This window comes from Vitis riparia, chromosome 8 (genome assembly GCF_004353265.1).
Source record: "Vitis riparia cultivar Riparia Gloire de Montpellier isolate 1030 chromosome 8, EGFV_Vit.rip_1.0, whole genome shotgun sequence".
In the NCBI taxonomy this organism is placed as follows: Eukaryota; Viridiplantae; Streptophyta; class Magnoliopsida; order Vitales; family Vitaceae; genus Vitis; species Vitis riparia.
The window spans coordinates 19,104,912-19,121,763 of NC_048438.1; the positions used below are offsets into that span (position 1 = coordinate 19,104,912).

Sequence of the window (16,852 nt, forward strand, 5' to 3'; positions counted from 1 at the left end):
CTCGGACGTGTGAGAAGTTTAACTATAATATTCACGATCATTCATTTCAAATAAAGCAATTTCATATTTTGAAAATTGTAATAACAGAGTCCCATTAATTGATAGAAATAGGAACCCTAAAAAGAAACAACAAAAATGGCGCTTGACATTCAGTGAATACTTATTACTTATCTCCTAAAATATACGCACACATCCTGTGGTCCCACCTTATACGTGGGTCCCAAAAGTAAACCTCAATATGAGATGTATGGATTAAAGCTTTTTTTATTTGCCCCCCCAACCAAAGTGATGGGTTGTATGAAGGCGTCTGCAGAGGAAATGTCCGGCTCCCCACCGACTTAAGCCTTCTTGAGGAGCTTAACAGTCTCCCAAGTGAAGTCTGGGTCATCACGACCAAAATGGCCATAAGCAGCAGTCTTCTGGAACCTGAAGTTGCCACCTCTTTTCAGGTCGAGATTAATAGCAATCATTCCTGGCCTGAAGTCGAAATTCTCCTTTATCAAATCCAATATATCCTTGTCCGGGATCTTCCCCGTCTTGTACGTGTCCACAAAAACTGACAGTGGTTCCGGAACACCGATTGCATAAGAAACCTGCACAAGGCAGCGCCTAGCAAGCCCTGAAGCTACCACACTCTTTGCAGCCTGCCTAACAATATAGGCCCCGCTTCTGTCCACCTTAGTTGGGTCCTTACCTGAGAATGCACCTCCACCGTGAGCACCCCACCCACCGTAGGTGTCAATAATGATCTTCCGGCCAGTGAGTCCTGCATCCCCGTGAGGCCCCCCAATGACGAACCGACCAGATGGGTTGAGATGGAAAATGGTCTTGTCATCCATGAACTTGGAGGGGATAACAGGTTTGATCACATGCTCTCTCAACTCCTTGGCAATCTGATCGTTCGTGACTGTCTCATCATGCTGGGTTGAGATGAGAACAGTGTGGACCCTAATAGGAACCATCGCCCCACCTTCATTTCGGTACTCTACAGTCACTTGGGTCTTACCATCAGGTCTCAGCCAGGGGCATGTTTTATTCTTTCTCACCTCAGTGAGCTTGGCGCCGAGCTTAGTGGCTAGGACATGAGTAAGCGGCATGAGCTCAGGTGTCTCATCCGTGGCATAGCCAAACATGTGGCCTTGATCACCAGCTCCGATTTCCTCAGGCTTCTTGGAGAGGTGGCCGTGAACTCCTTGAGCAATATCAGGGCTCTGTTGCTCAATGTTGACTAGGACCTTGCAGTTATCAGCGTCAAGACCAACGTCAGCTGAAACAAACCCAATGCCTCTGCAAGTGTCTCGAACAATTTTCTCGTAGTCTACTTTAGCCTTGGTCGTGATCTCGCCAAAGACCATGACCATGTTAGTTTTAGAACAAGTCTCGCATGCAACTTTGCTTTCTGGATCTTGTTCTAGGCAAGCATCAAGGATGGCATCTGAGACTTGGTCGCAGAGCTTGTCGGGGTGGCCTTCATTCACTGATTCTGAGGTGAAAAGGAAGGTGTCCATCTACATACCAGTGCAAATGATTGAAAACTCTGTTAGTCTTCCTCCATTAAACAAGATTTTGAAATTTAAACAATTAATTCAGAGGACCCAACAAGAGAAGCATGTAATATACAAGCACTTAATCCATTCTTCATGATTTCAAAGTGCCAATGCATATCAGTGTTCAGATTAAGTATTGTCCCGGAAATGCAAATGCAGGCAGTACACGTATTCTTTTGATGAATGAGGTATGTTTCTTATGAACAAATACAAAATAAACAGAGAAATAAAATGTTGTGAATAATGTATGGACACAGATCCTTATCTATACATTGATGAAATTGAATAGATATTTGGGTATGGGCACAGATCCTGATCCAATTCTATCAGATCTGCTTCCTGAAAATAAAAGCTAGATTTGAAAGTTGAAACAACTAGTTATGAGAGGATGGCACATGCCAAACAAAGATGTTTCTCTAATTTAATATGATTAAAGAAATGAAGAATGAGAAGTATTGAAATCAACGAGGAAAAGGAAAAAAAAAAATTCAAACCTGTGACAAATGTGGTGTGAAGAAGAAGAGGAAGAAGGCGAGAGATTGAGACAAAGAAGAAAAATAGGAAGAGATACAGGGGATGGAAAAACAGAATGAGTATTTATAGGCGATATCCAGTCTGACTCGCTCTCTCTCCGATTCCCCGCTCATTTCGCATCCTCTGCTGTCTCTGTCCCCAACCACCTTTCTGGTGCCTCCTTTCTCACCTTTCTCTAACCTATAATCATCCTCTCATCTCCCTCCTCCATTTCGGGGGACCCACTTCATCCACGACGCAAGCCATATGCAACTCCCTGTGCTCACTGCAGAGGATACTGGCCTGGGTTTCACCAACCGTGTGGATGTCGTAGGGGATCGTCATCGTATTTGGTTGCTGAGAAAACGTGTCTCTGTCGTGTCAAACTGGAAAGGCTTGCGTGAATGTGTTTGGCGTGAGTTAGGTTTTTGTCTTGCCTTTCAATTTTCCAGGAAACTACTCAATGAAAAGGAGTGTCCTCCGGTTATATTTTCTCAACACATATTTTGCCAACAACCAAACGGAAGTTGGGTGTCAAATCAGAGTAGCATGCGATCCAATTGAATTTCCTACTTGAAGTTGGAGAGATGGTTCCTGTTTTTAGATATGATTAGATGCTTAAATGCAGGTAGACTTAGGTGATGTTTGGTAAGGAAAATCAGGACTCATTTCTATTTCCTCGAACAAAAACATCTCAATAGTCTATAACCAAGTAGGTTTGTTCTGAGATGTTTACCTACAATCCATCTACCCCTCGTTAAGAATAAGAAACCTAGGCTTCAACTTCCTTTTATTTCTCCAGATGTAGAAAAACAAAGAGAGAAACGGATAAATGCGCTAACTCTCTACCAATTCTCTTATCATCAGCCACACATTATCGGAAAACAGAGCACTTCTTTTAGTTGATGCACATTGGTTTACATTTCAAACATTGGCACTGTCATTTGGAGCATACCTTTACCCTAGGTTTGAAACAAAATTTCCAGCTATGGTCTGATTCCTATAAATAGAGCCATACACAATTTTAGAAAATACTATCGATCAAGCTCTTCAAGTTCTGCTGCAATCTTTTAGCTGATTGGGTGCAACTTCCAGTGCCACAAAGAATGTAAATATAGGTAGAAAAACGAACTCCACGAAAACTCCAGCTGTAGGTAGAAGTATCCATCAGTAACTAAGACCGAGTTGAAGCCCAAGGGCTGCATGGAAGAGAAACAGTGTCATGATCCCACTGCCCAATATCCCATGAACGTTTCGCAGTCCAGGATTTCCCTACATATGATTAACAGTGAAGGAGTAAAGTATGGTGCAAAGAACAACAAAAATTAATTAAGTTATAAAATTTTCAAGATTCAGTACTTCCATATTACCTCAAACAAAGATGGTAAAATGGTTTGTATAGTCAAGAGAGCGAGCCCAATGAAACCTGTAACAGCATGAGGACTGCAAACAAATACATGAGACTCAGCCAACATACAAGTAAAAACTGCTGCTATGGAACTTGCAACTGCAGGAGAAATACAGCATAGCCTATGAAAGGTTTTGTAGAATCATATACAATCCTCAACCTATTAGCTGGAAAATGGAAAATAATCAAAAGAAACACATCAGAAGAAGACCTTTCAAAGATGGGTCTATCAGAAGTGAGCAGAGATGTTACTCCACCGGTTGCTCCAAGTGCAAAGAAAAAAAACATTCCAGCTAAAAGCTTTGGATGCAAGTCTTTGGCCTTGGCCTTCTCCTCCTGACATGTTCATAACAATATCGACTTAATTTTGAGAATGAGTGATGGCATCATTGTTCAATTACAATAACATATTTTGTAGTTGTTTTCTTACCACATCCTCAGAAAAACGTATTCGGAAACCCAGGTATGTTCCATAACCACCCATGGCAAAGAGCACAACAGCCTACAAGATTACAAGGTGGGAAAATTATAAGGAATCAGCAATGCCCGCTATATTGAGAAACTTGATGGGTAGTTGGGTACATTTGCATGCTTATGTAATGGAGGCTTAAATAAGTAATGGGAAAGGACGCAGCATGAATGAATCCCACCATATTGCCAGGGTGACCCCAATGCACAAGCCAGTCCGGCAGATTCCATGACTTCACAAGCTCAACAAAAGGTCCAAACAGCGACCTCACAGCCCCAGCTGTTAATCAAATATCAAATTTGTTATGAATATGAAGAAGAAGAAGAAGAAAAAAAGGGTAAGGAGTCAATGTATAGTGAAGCTGGAGGATAAGTAGGTAGAGTCTTGGTCGATGCAATGTGAGGTCAATCCATGCTCCATACAGTGAGCCAGTAAATACTTTAGCACAATCAAAACTTAGGTTGCTAAAATGGAAAAGAATTCATTCAGGTCCAACAATGCAAGGTGCTAATTCAAGTAACCTAGAAGTTGTATGGACACCAGCTTTCGAAGAACTATGGAGAGTCAAATAGCTTTTATCTTTGGAGTTTTGGTATGAAAATTATAATATTCCCATTTGCACTGAAGCACTTTCTGGAGGGAGAGGCTCTGTATGCTCAGTTTTGTTGTGGTGAGGAAGAAAATGTGAAACTTGCACTCTTTATCATCACTTCCATGGGGAAAAGGGAAAAAAATGTCTACTCCTACTTATCCATTGTAAATGAGTGATACTATAATGAAGTTGCTTGAATTCAAGCACTGGCTCAAATTATTGTCCTAAGCGGTCTTCCTATGAAGTTGGAGTATGTCCAGGGCTCATATAATGTCTGCATATATGCATTCAGAAAGAAACTTTGTCCTTCTAAAGTGTGTAATTCGTACAGCAATATGGAAAAATGCATGAAAAAGCAGCTCATGCAAGCACCAAGAAGAAATAAAAACACAATGGAAATAAAGTTACAATATAAGAATTTCATTGATAGTTTCAAATAGGGCCATTTCCATGGACATTTACAAATGGAAACTAGAAGATTTAAAGTCAAATTTGAAGGAGAAGAAACTTGAGAACACAGAAAAGCTCCTGCCTACAACATGGAAGCCCCAATTGGAAAGCAAATGCTGCTTGACAAGAGAGTCCCACTTGAATTCATGGATGCTAGAAACACACAATGCGTTCCTAGAAACTAACTCCACGCATGAGTAAGATGGCTCCAATGAGGAAAGCCCATTTCTAAACTAATTGCAAAACCAAGCGCTCATTTTGCCCAGGAATGGTGACTTGTATTCCCAAATAACCCACTCTCGGAGCAAAGCAGCAGCCCAAGTGGAGAAGTACGTCTGTGCTTTTGACAGATAAGGGACAAAAACAGAGAATTGTCTGCTTCTGGAAAACCACAAAAATGCTGGATTTGATGATAGAGATAAGAAAATAAAGAGAGTTTACAATCCTAGCACAAAGGAATGGAGAAAACACAATAATGCTGGAGACCCACAAATGGTACAATCCCAAAGCTGCAAATGTACTGTGTAGAATTATGAGGAAGGAGAAAAACCAAAATCTCTCGAATTTGAGTCACCATTTGAGCAATTGGAGAAAAGTCAAAGTAGGGTTCTGATCCTAGAGATACGACAACAGAGAAAACCCAACACTAAGTTTTTTACTGGACAGACACAGAAAAACTGGCTTCTGAGTTCTGACCCTACCATTAAAAACGGAGAAAACAGAAAATCCAAAGCCACATATGTATTTATGTATTTTGTGAGTGAATGCTATTACCTCCAGGAAGAGCAGCCACCAAGAGTAAAGGCAAAGGAGTGAAAGAGTACAAGAGAGTCTCTCTGCCCTCTCTCATATCTTCTTCTTCTTCTTCAACTTCATCTTGGTCGAATGGCGCAATAACTTCACAATGATCGTCCTTGAGCACAAAAGAGGGAGTGAAGAGAGGCCTTGTCAATGTTGTACTTGTAGCCGCCAATGAGTGAGTGGGAATTTTGAAGAAACTGGAGGAGTTGGGAAATGAAGAAAAAAATGGCGGAAGAGGATAGGTTTTTGGAGGAAGAGTAGCAGAAGCACTCACCATTGCCATTAGCCAATAACCAAGAAGCAGAGGAACAAACTCGACAACAAAATGGTGGAGCGGTGGGTATGGGCGTATGGGTGTCTGGAGATAGAGGTAGAACGAGTGGGAAAGGCGAGGAAAGAGACACGCCGCCTCTCCTAATCGGAAGCTGCAACCTTTCCACGTGCTCGCCACTCTCTCCTAAGTCCTCCCTAGTCAGCTTTTGGCTTTTTCTTATATAAAAATATATAGACACTGTGCGCGTACTCCGTTCCTTCGCGCGTGTTTTAATAAAAAAAAAAAGTTAAAGTATTTCATTTTTTATATTAAATAAAAATAATAAAAATAAATTTATTATTAATAGTTTCAATTAATATTAATAGACTATTTTTAATTGAATAAAAAAAATCACATATTTTAAATTTTTTTATTTCGTAAAAAAAAAAAAAAAACACGACAAACACTTAACAATAATAATAAGAGTTCTTGTAATTAGAGGGGAGTGTAATTGAGAAAAAAAAATTTGAAAGAAAAAGTAAGAAAAAGAAGAATATGAGAAGAGTGTAATAAGCATTTTTAAAATTATAGGTGAATACATTAATAAAATTATTATTTTAAAATTATGTAAATAAAATGAATATAAAGAGATATTTAATTGACGTAAATATAATTTCTTGAAAATGACAGTCAATGCATATTTAAGTAATATTATAATAACTAAGAATTCGTAATTCTATCTTATAATTTCTACTCAAAAGGAATAAAAACATCATTGGAACTAAACTCTTTCAACCAAATAATAGCAAGTTAATTTGGAACACCGGCGCCATGGTCAGTCATAGTCATCCTCTCCAATTTGCCGCGAGGATGAAGCATCTAATCTAGATGTGATAAGAATATTACCAAGTGGGTTTTAATAAAGTTCCTATTGCCTATTCAAAACCCTGAAATGCTTACTAGGCATTTGAATACAGGGGCTCACGATCTTCATATTTTGGGAACAAAGTTTTTAGCCAATCTTTTACCTGTAACTGGTGTCTGGTGATAAAGACAGATAGGTGAGATCTAAAAACATTGTTATAGGCTATAGCTATATTACTTCATATCCACATCTCCAACATAGAATGGTTACATTTAACGTACAAGTTAAAAAACAAAATAATCATCCAAAGGAAATGAGAAAGGATAAAGGCCCTATTTACAGGATTTACAACTGCACAATTCCAGTACCGATTCAAAATATGGACTATACCTGCATTAACTCAAATCTGCATGATCTTTTTCCATCAGTGTGCCCTCTTCATCCCTAACCAGTAAAGGAATTTCATCATCTCCATTACATGGCACAGGCTTGTTACCCAATTGAGTATCCTTTGCCTCTTTGTCTCTCTCTGGGCAATTCACCTATCATGATAAAAAGAGGATGGTTACCTCATTATGTTTTCCCAGATTGGATATTACGGGATAATATGGAGAAATAAATATGTAGGAGAGATTATAAAAATCCTCCACTAAATAATGTCAATGTACAGTCATCAACCTTTTTGTTTATACTCTTCTATTTTGAGCGTGAGTGAGTGAGAGAGAGAGAGAGAGAGAGAGAGAGTACAACTTAACGCTTTTCCAGATTAAACTGTGCCAATAAAATAGCTCAGCCAAACTACAGGAGTAAGCCCAGATAGTAGACATCCCACAAAGCTCCCCCCTTGACATTTTTGCCAGTGAAGGTAGAGGAGCCACCTTCTCCTGTCATTTTTATACTCCTCCAATCCCGCATTTTGGATATGAGACTCGTTACCATATTCAGGAAAGTATAATAGCTGGCCATGTTTGAGTTCCGAGACATTTTGAGACTAGCAAAAAGGTGGGGAATGAATAATCAATTTACCTCAGTGGTATCAGAAATTCTTTCTGGTAAAAGCCATGTTATCTATCAACTCGGAGAATGTTGTTATGTATGGTACCCCTGGTAACAATCTCACTTTGAGGATCAATTCTCCACTGGCCATCAATGATGAATTTTATCTGCCATCATAACAAATTATTATTGTAAGCAGGGCATTTAATTGTTAAAACAAAATGGGCTTGTAATGGAGCCTTGAGTTCTACTTGTTGCACCCTCGTCATTTGGTGAAATGGCTGACGAGAGAGGTGAGGGGTGTAATCCCTAGTGGTGTAATGTATAGTGAATAATGTCCATTTGGTGAAATGCTTGACCATCTATTTGGATAAGAAGCAAGGGGACCTTGGTATTAGTCTTATCTTCCTTTAATAAAGGGCTGCAGCTATGTTACATGGGTTCCCATGTTAGGTGGTGCGTATCTGAGCCAACTGGCCCAGATACTGGGCTTAGACCTGAACTTGGGAAGACCATGGCTGTGCTATCCTTCACATCTCAAATTTTGGGATACAAGGACTCCACTAGAAAAGAATCTGGCATTTAAAAGAAGAAAATCAATTAGAAGTAAATTACAAGGAAAAAACCATGTCCTTCATAAGAAACCTCCCCTTTCCCCTTCCTTTCCCTTTTATCCCTATTTAAAAACAAATTATCAAAATAGTCAATATCTAATCGAAATAGGAGTATCCAACAATGATCACACACCCATACCCTTACCATGTCATGTTAATACATGTACACTGAGGGCGAATTGTAGAGTTCCGGTACTATAGAACTAGTCCTGGTATCATAGCCTTGGAGGGAAAATGGTGTTATAGATTTGCTTCAGAAAGGAATCACCTTTGAAGGTGGGGGCTGGAACCACAAGTCTCATTAGACATTTCCAATAGTGGGAAATGTACAGTGTGGAAAATTTGCAAAGAAGGCTTTCATTAGAGGACAAGGCTTAGAAAGGAAGATCATATGTTGGTGTGGAGGGTAGAGAACGGGAAATTCTGAGTTGAATCTTACCATTTGGTTTTGGAGTTGGTAAGTGCCAAGTGAAGATGCGTTTCCTACAAAGGAAGTTTGGTGTTCTTGGGCTCCAATAAAGGTTTACCTTATAGATCAACTCAAAAGAAAAGAGTGGGTCTGGCAAACTGCTGCTGCCTTTGCAAATGCATGAAGATGAGTCAGCCAATCATAATCCTATGGATTATAGCTAGGAAACAGGAATCTACTGCTTTCTCTGTTTGGTATTTCTTAGGTGCACCTTAATTCTATATGATGCCACCAGTGTTTTGTAGGGAAAATGCATGTAATAGCTTAGAAAATTGCCCCTTTGTGCTTGTTATGGACTGTTTGGCAAAGAATATAATTGTAGATCTTGTGTCTTTGCTAGATTTCACAAATTGGTTAGGGTCTTGTTAGTGGGTTAGTGCTTTTGTGATGTTGCATTTTCTTGTCTATCCTTTTAACACCCTTTGTATGCCTTTCATGTACTTGGGTGGCAGCCCACTTTTGTTAGATGCCTTCACTAATAATAGATGCCTTTACTAATAATATTCTTCTTTTATCAATAATAAGGATAATGATAATGAGTTAATTTATGAATATAAAGAAATTGGTAAGTATTGACCATTAGTTGGAAAGACTCACACCTCATATAGCCCAGGATAAAGCCAAAGCACTGTCGACCAAAGCCTGGATTTCCTGGGAAAACATGTCATGAAAGTGAATAGTTAATTTCCTTGCCATCAATGTGCAACAAGTATAAAAAGTGGTTTGGGAAAAAGTGAATTGAGAAAACCCTTGGAAAGCATTGAGAAACCAAACAGGAAGTGTTGAATGGAACATAACTATCTGACAAAGATGAAAAACCTTGCCTACAGTACAAATTCCTTTAATGCCTTCAGAAATGGATGCAATCAATTAATATGAAAAAATGAATACCTTGCAAAAGATTCCTTGTTAAAATTAGTCCATTTTCTAAAATGCCAGAAGGAAACTTGGGAGTCACAAACTCATAAGAGATACAATTTTCTCCTATTGATACCAGAAAAGAATGGGGTTTGGAACCTATGCACACTATGTTTAACCAGATGATGACATTGCCCATACACAGGCATTGTTTTGGTAAAGAGAATATTAAAACCTTGATCCAACAGGCTCTTTGCTACTTGATGATGGCTGTGGATCCATTTTAATTCGATGATGCCAACCATTGAAACTACCTGCCACCTCCACGATTTCACCATCTCCTGAGTACTGGATCTGAACCTGAAAAAATCAGGCAAAATTTGTGCTGATCAGTAAGTAATATCAAATATTGCTTTTAGGTGTTATTTGTATACATCCCGTGTACTTTGGTGCATCTTTTTGGCACTTTTTAATATATATGCATTCTTTGCTTATAAAAAAAAGGTATATCACATATTCATCCCTACCACAAAATCCATACAGATGCTAGTTTCCTTCTTCTGGTTATCCTTTCAGTAAACCCCCTCCCCCCCACTTCCTCCCCCACAAAAAGGAAGGAAAGAATCAACATTCCAGTGTTTTCCACCAACTCTGGAGAATTGATCTTCTGAATATCACATCTCACTTAATACCTTTACCAGTTCACCCTTCGATTCCAGTTAAAGGTATGTAACAAATGGTAAAGTTGATTAAGTAAGCCTTTAGGAACTTCCAAAATGCTTATAAAGCACCGATTAAACACAAACATCAAGAAGTTCCAAACAAAAAGGCATACGCATTACCTCCTTTAGTCCAGAAAGACTATATGCATTACCTCCTTCAGTCCAGAAAGACTTTCTTCAGCAGCATTTAGCTCTGCATCTTTTTCCAAGACAATTTTTTGAGCTTTGCTGATTTCTGTTTCTGCCTTAGTTTGCAAAATAGTCAAAGCAAGCTGAAGCCAGGAGGCAGAAAGAAAAAATAGTGTATAAATAAACTGAGTCCTATAACCCAATCTGATAACAAGCAAAAAATGCACTTTGATTTATTTAAATAATGATTTAGAAAATATTTATATGAAATAACTGCAAAATAAACATGATCAGGCAAATGTGGAGAAATTTATTAACTGATATTTTTTGTGTGTGGATCATATATTCAAGGTGTTGCTTTGTTTCCATAAAAATTAGAACACTTAGATATGGGAAAATCCAAACATAATCAGTGTAAGTTATTTATTGTTTTCCAATAAATTGAAAATTTTCCACCTATAAATGATTCAGGTAGAAAAAATAGTCTTATTTGAGACATTACAAGTAGCATAATGGGGACATGTTTCATCCTTTTTTAACTTTCTCTTTTTTAGCAGTGTTATTATTTTGATCATTTTTCATCAGAAACCATTAGAAAAGAAATCCCACTGCCCTCACCAAAATCTCTTATATGGAAAATAACAATCCACCACCTTCAATCACCCACCAAACGACTTCAATCAGTTGCATGCAACACGAAGATGACCCAAAATGATTCCATTAGAGTATTGTGAGACACTTGAATTTTAGTTCATATGAGAGTCAGTCATCATATGATTCTAATGTCTTTAGTAAGAATTCCTCCATAAAAAGGAACAGGTTTGCATTTTTGCTAGTGGGAAGTCATAAATGATGTTTGCAGCAGAAAAACAATAGCTTGAATACCTTTTCCTTCTCAATCTGCTTCTTCAACTGAGACAATTCCAATTCCTTCTGATGCTAAGCACATCAAAGATACAATGAAAAAAAAAAAGTTTATAATAGTCTACAGTTATTTATAACAAATGTTTATAAATATATATATATATATATATGATAGTCTTCAAGAAAATTGGGCTGCAAAACTTTAAAAACAAAAAAACAAAAACTACCAGCATCAATTTGAGATGATTAACTTCAACTTGATTCTCCCCTTCATTGGTCTGTATCAGAAGAGGCACATAGCAACGAAAAATATATATAGATGTCAAAACAAGTGCCCAATGAAAGTTGAACTTTTATAATACAGAATATAATAATTCTTTTATAGATTGAATGCAAAATTTAATGACGTTGAGATATAGAAGCCAAAAACAAAAAGCCAAATAAAAGTTGAACTTCTATAATGCATAATACAATGACAACCTCAATGCCCAAATTGTCAAAATCAGCACTAATAAGTCCTTCACTTGAGAACCGGTCATCCCTACAAATCATCAAATAACAAAAGAAATGAAATGAAGGATAGAAACTTAACCTGTTAAAGAAAGAAAAAGCTAACAAAGGAATAAAACACATTCTCCTATTTTCCTCAGACGCACAACCAATGTGTCATTGGCTGCCAAGAAAGACAAAGGGAGGAAAAAAACATGTTTCTTCTCCCTTGTTTTTATCTTCTAGGTGATTAAACAAAAGACATATGCTTTTGATGAGAGAGGAAAAGCAATTTGAAACAAATCTCTAGTTCCAGAATTGTCTCTCTCCATATACACCATGCAATGATTCAGATATTATGTTGACATTTCTCTGAATGGAAAACAAGTAGAACCATGGCTTAAATCAAAGACCAATTGGCACCATAAGCAAATGTTCTAATACTAACCCAAGAGGGTCATTTCTTGTTACAGGAGGGACAATCTGATCAGAGAACAATGTACTCCCATTCAATATTTTAGCTGCATTACTTCCACTAGAAGCATGTTCAACATGCAGCTCAGCAAGGGGCCTTGATTCAAGTTCTATTGTGTTTTCTGAGTCAATAACTCCCTTGCCTTCTTCAGCAGCAGCCCCACTTAGAATGCCATAGTCATTATCTGGCATCAAGCAGTTGCAAACATTCAACTTATAATTTCAAATTAATTGAATAAGAAAATGTCAATCTTTGCAGTTTTATGTCAATGCTTTCGGCCTAAGGATAGTAAGCGCTTGCAAAGATGGAAAAAAAGATTGTTATACTATCCATGACAAATAATATGACCATACAACAGAAGCATGCATTACTATGGTGACTTAATGAAGCTAGGAGTTCTCTATCACCTTAATTATACAAATGATGAACATGAAGACGGTAGATAGATGGTTGAATATTTCAGAATTTCAATTTAAAAAACTGGAAGGTATTTCTTATATCTCTAGTGAGTCCATCTAATTACCAGCTGAAGAAAATCATGACAAAATCACAGAAGAAAATCAACCTTTTAATTGCCCCTAACTATTTAATTGGTTAAAGGCATAAACAAGAAACATGATGAAGATGCAGGGGCAGTAAATAAAAGAGGATTTATGTTGTTGTAGTAGTTTCTGTCAGTGTCACACAATAATCCAGATTGAATACTCAAAATTCATGACTGTACCATAGTTATGTTGCTTTTCAAATGGTTGCTAAGCCTCATTACTATCTCAGAAACCATCTCTCTTAAAACACAACCATTGTTTATCCATAAACTTACCTTCAATTGTATCCAATTCTCCACTCTGAATAAATTTTGCCACCTTTTCCTGGAAGGATGAATGAGTTGAAGATTCTCTAATGCAACTTTGCTCATCATTGTTGAAAGATGGATCAATATTTGCATTAGTGACACCGCTTTCCATGATGGAACCTTTGCTTGACAATGGAACATCTTCCACCAGATCTTTCGCTTTCTCATCCTGACCTTTTTAAAGGTGCATGAGGTTATCAATAGAAGTTGGAATCATCTCAGAATGAAAATACATGCATAACTACAAAGAAACATATATTGACCTGTTGATTCATCTTCATAATCACTGGTTGCATCCTGATTTTCAGTTAAGCTTTCCCCTACATCAAATTCATTGGTGTCTGTTTTTGTTGCACTTGAGAGAAGATCTTTAATGTGTTTATATCCTCTCCGCCTGACAATATTTGCGAGATCTGTCCTATAGAATTTTTTTAGGCAAGTAACTACAAAGATCAAATTTGCAAATCATTTATAGACAAGGAAACTATTCCACAAATTTTTACAGCTCAATAAAACATTCGCTACATTTTAGCATAAAAAGATCACTCTTTATGAAACTCTTTAATCAAAGGTGTTGGAACATTGTACACAGTACACACCGTGGACCTAAATCCTAACAGCTTAAGCTTTTAGAAATGATGATAATTCAATGTGGTATTAGAGCTCTGATTGCTTGAAAGTCTCAAGTTTATCATTTATTCACCCATTTATTTGCAATCATAGAAGTTAGTGATTTCTTTGTCTGCACATTGTAGGGGCCGCACACAAGGGAGGGTGGTAAAGCATAGTATACATGGTAAGAAAGTTGATATCGAAAGGAAAACAAGCATTTTGAGTAAGCTTCTTATAAAAGAAAAGTTACATAAAAAAACTTTAGCATAATAAGCTACAGTATGATAAAGTTGAGTGATCCTCCCATTTCTTAGGTGGTTATAATATTGATCTCCCTCACTTTTCCAAAGTGGTTCACAAACTTAATCTATTAGTTAGTAAACTTTGCCCCACCTTCCTTGAAAGATTCAAGGAGTCACATGTCTAACTAGTGTACAAGTTAGTAGTTCTGTTCCAATCACCACCCAACTCTACAATGTTCATCTGTATGGTTTTTAGGAAGTGAAGATGATTACTAACATTAAAATGACTTGAGAGTTTTAAGTCACTGACTGAAACTAGCCTATTTGATAGGTTGAGGGAGACATGTTCAATAAATAAGACAACTAGCTAATCCACATAATGTAAGGAGGAGGCTAGATATAGATCAGTTCCTGGTTGATCGATCAGGTTTGTCTGAAAACGTTAAAGAAATAATAACAATTGAATTAATGTTTTCTATATATTATACATAAGTGAAAGCAATCCTGTATTGGGGATTAGTATATTATCCGTATGCAAGTAAGAATTTCAATTTGAGCTGGCGCGATGATTGCATTAGTTGTTGACAGCAAGAGAAATTCGAAGCTAGAGTTCTAACATCATTGTTCAACCATCAACTGATCTACAAGCTTAAGTTGTCCGAAAATGGACCCACAATGCATACCGGGTTAATAACCATAACCAACAAAAGCCTGGCCTTGTAGATATTTTTGTTATATTAGCTTTATATATATTTATTAATTTTACATAAATTTAATTATTTACTTCTTTCAAATAGACAAGAAAAATTTATGAACTTTATAGAAAAGAAAAAGAGAGAAAGAAAATCATGGGCCTAACAGAAGCATAATAGCCAAGACATAGGAGAATATCCAGAAAGCTATTTCAGGAATCAGCTAATTCTAACTCTGTTTGTTCCGTTTGAAGAAAGGAAGGATCTTAACTTATCAAACCTTCTTTTAGTTGTTGAATCTCTCTTTGATTGATTAATATGAGATATTTCAAATCCTCGGAACTAATAGAATCAAATCTCTAGTTTGACAAGAAGATCCTTTCAATTGGCTAGAATCCATTACTTGAATAAAGAACTCACAAATACACTAAGTCCAAGATGGCAACAATTAATACACTAGTTCACCCACCCGAATAGGTAAGGATTAATGGTAATTTCATTTATACACTTACGAAAATGCATGGTGTTACATGCACTACCATTTTTACCACTACAATATGTATCGATTGGATGTGAAAATGAAAGAGTATTTTGACACTCGGTCACCATCTGCCACCTGACAAGGTGGTAAAATTAGGTGTAAGAGGGGTGGTGATAGTAGCATTTTTCTTCAGAAAAAACACATCTCCAACTCAAGACAATATAACCAAAATTATTGCAATAAGTCTTTATACTCTGTCTTGAAATTCCCACCATTCCTATCCAAGCCTGGATATAATAGATTCCGGTCCACACTTTATTAGATTCTGTTTCATTTTATCTCCCTTAATGGAATTTTCATTTTTCATATTTTCTCATAAGATTTGCACCCTGCATTCTGAATTGGGTACTGTAATTCAGTAACACTATAACATTAGAAACCATCATTGATGTTCTAATCTACATCAAAATTTATAATTTTTCGAGTTGTGAACCATCCGCAGTCTCAAATGAAGCCCCTAACAATGCAATCCAAACCAAGTTACACTAAATCACAACAAAAAGCTGAGTAATAATTAAAAACCTTCCATGCTGCGAAAGCTCCTTCATCGACGGGAGATGCCCCTCTGGTAGGCCGACAGCAGATACGAACTCCCGAATGTCATTGCATAGTTCTTGGTCGCTCTTCACCTTTCTCCTAGCCCTACATTACCAAAAGAAGTCACCACCACCAATGAGAACAAGCACCCTTTAGTGGCCGAGAAATACGTTGGCAGGAAAGAAAAAAAAACCCTATCTAACCCTATCTTACTTTCCTCCTCCATTTTGTCAGCAACCAAACAGAACTTTCATTGAGAAAACAAAAACAAAAACAAAAAACAAAAAAACAAAAAAACAAAAAAACAAAAACAAAAACAAAAACAAAAAACCTGGGTTTCTTGATAGAAGAAGCACAAAGTGGGAAGCGTCTTTGAAGTGGGTATCGGATAAGGGGGAGGCGAGGGAAAATGAAGGGCTTGGGGGGAGAGAATGAAGTTAATGGCGGGTAGAGGGAGTGGGTTGCCATGGAAGAGAAGTGGAGCAAACCCATTTTTAGCAGACTGGGTTTAGCAGAGTGGTTAGCTTAGGATGAAAAGGTGAGGATGAAAAAGTGAGCAAACCCCTTTTTACGCATCATCTTAGTTATGTAAATCATTTGAGGATGCTCTCTGTCGTATGATTTCCAAACAAAAGTTTCCTGAAAAGACCAAAAGACCAACCTCTTGCTTTCTACTTCAACTAAAAGTGATTAAAAATTTTGATTGTATTTTTATATTTATACTCCTTACATTACCTTTTTCAAATTACTTAAATTATTCCTAAATCCAAATTAATTATAAAAACCTTCTTTTACGTCTCCTTGGTGGTTGTGGAAATAGGCTTGTTGGGCTGAATTTGGCCCAAATAAGATTCAGGTTCC

At 37.3% G+C, this 16,852-nt stretch overlaps 3 protein-coding genes across 6 annotated transcripts; all 3 read right to left on the minus strand.

The window, feature by feature from the left end:
* Positions 1 to 117: 117 nt before the first annotated feature.
* LOC117920305 (S-adenosylmethionine synthase 3) lies at positions 118 to 2,751 on the minus strand. Its single transcript, XM_034837746.1, has 2 exons — positions 2,042 to 2,751; positions 118 to 1,508 (listed from the first exon to the last, which is right to left on the minus strand). The coding sequence occupies exons 1-2, from the start codon at positions 2,192 to 2,194 to the stop codon at positions 339 to 341; spliced, it is 1,323 nt and encodes a 440-aa protein (XP_034693637.1). The 5' UTR covers positions 2,195 to 2,751; the 3' UTR covers positions 118 to 338.
* Positions 2,752 to 2,893: 142 nt separating this feature from the next.
* Positions 2,894 to 6,208, minus strand: LOC117920306. Its single transcript, XM_034837747.1, has 6 exons — positions 5,754 to 6,208; positions 4,119 to 4,216; positions 3,899 to 3,970; positions 3,680 to 3,804; positions 3,431 to 3,503; positions 2,894 to 3,332 (listed from the first exon to the last, which is right to left on the minus strand). Exons 1-6 carry the CDS (start codon positions 6,061 to 6,063, stop codon positions 3,228 to 3,230), a joined length of 783 nt encoding a protein of 260 aa, XP_034693638.1. The 5' UTR covers positions 6,064 to 6,208; the 3' UTR covers positions 2,894 to 3,227.
* Positions 6,209 to 7,095: 887 nt separating this feature from the next.
* Positions 7,096 to 16,551, minus strand: LOC117921023 (protein PTST homolog 3, chloroplastic). 4 transcript variants are annotated; one of them, XM_034838771.1, is made up of 13 exons: positions 16,323 to 16,548; positions 15,977 to 16,096; positions 13,631 to 13,785; positions 13,335 to 13,541; positions 12,488 to 12,698; positions 12,031 to 12,091; positions 11,778 to 11,828; positions 11,572 to 11,625; positions 10,710 to 10,829; positions 10,071 to 10,195; positions 9,577 to 9,628; positions 7,925 to 8,061; positions 7,096 to 7,440 (listed from the first exon to the last, which is right to left on the minus strand). In XM_034838771.1, exons 1-12 carry the CDS (start codon positions 16,481 to 16,483, stop codon positions 7,963 to 7,965), a joined length of 1,416 nt encoding a protein of 471 aa, XP_034694662.1. In that variant the 5' UTR covers positions 16,484 to 16,548; the 3' UTR covers positions 7,096 to 7,440; positions 7,925 to 7,962. The 4 variants fall into 4 exon arrangements, with proteins under 4 accessions (XP_034694662.1, XP_034694665.1, XP_034694663.1 ...); XM_034838774.1 differs by lacking the exon at positions 16,323 to 16,548 and having other exon boundaries at positions 13,631 to 13,780; positions 15,977 to 16,060; XM_034838772.1 differs by lacking the exon at positions 16,323 to 16,548 and having other exon boundaries at positions 13,631 to 13,810; positions 15,977 to 16,053.
* Between the last annotated feature and the right edge of the window lie 301 nt (positions 16,552 to 16,852).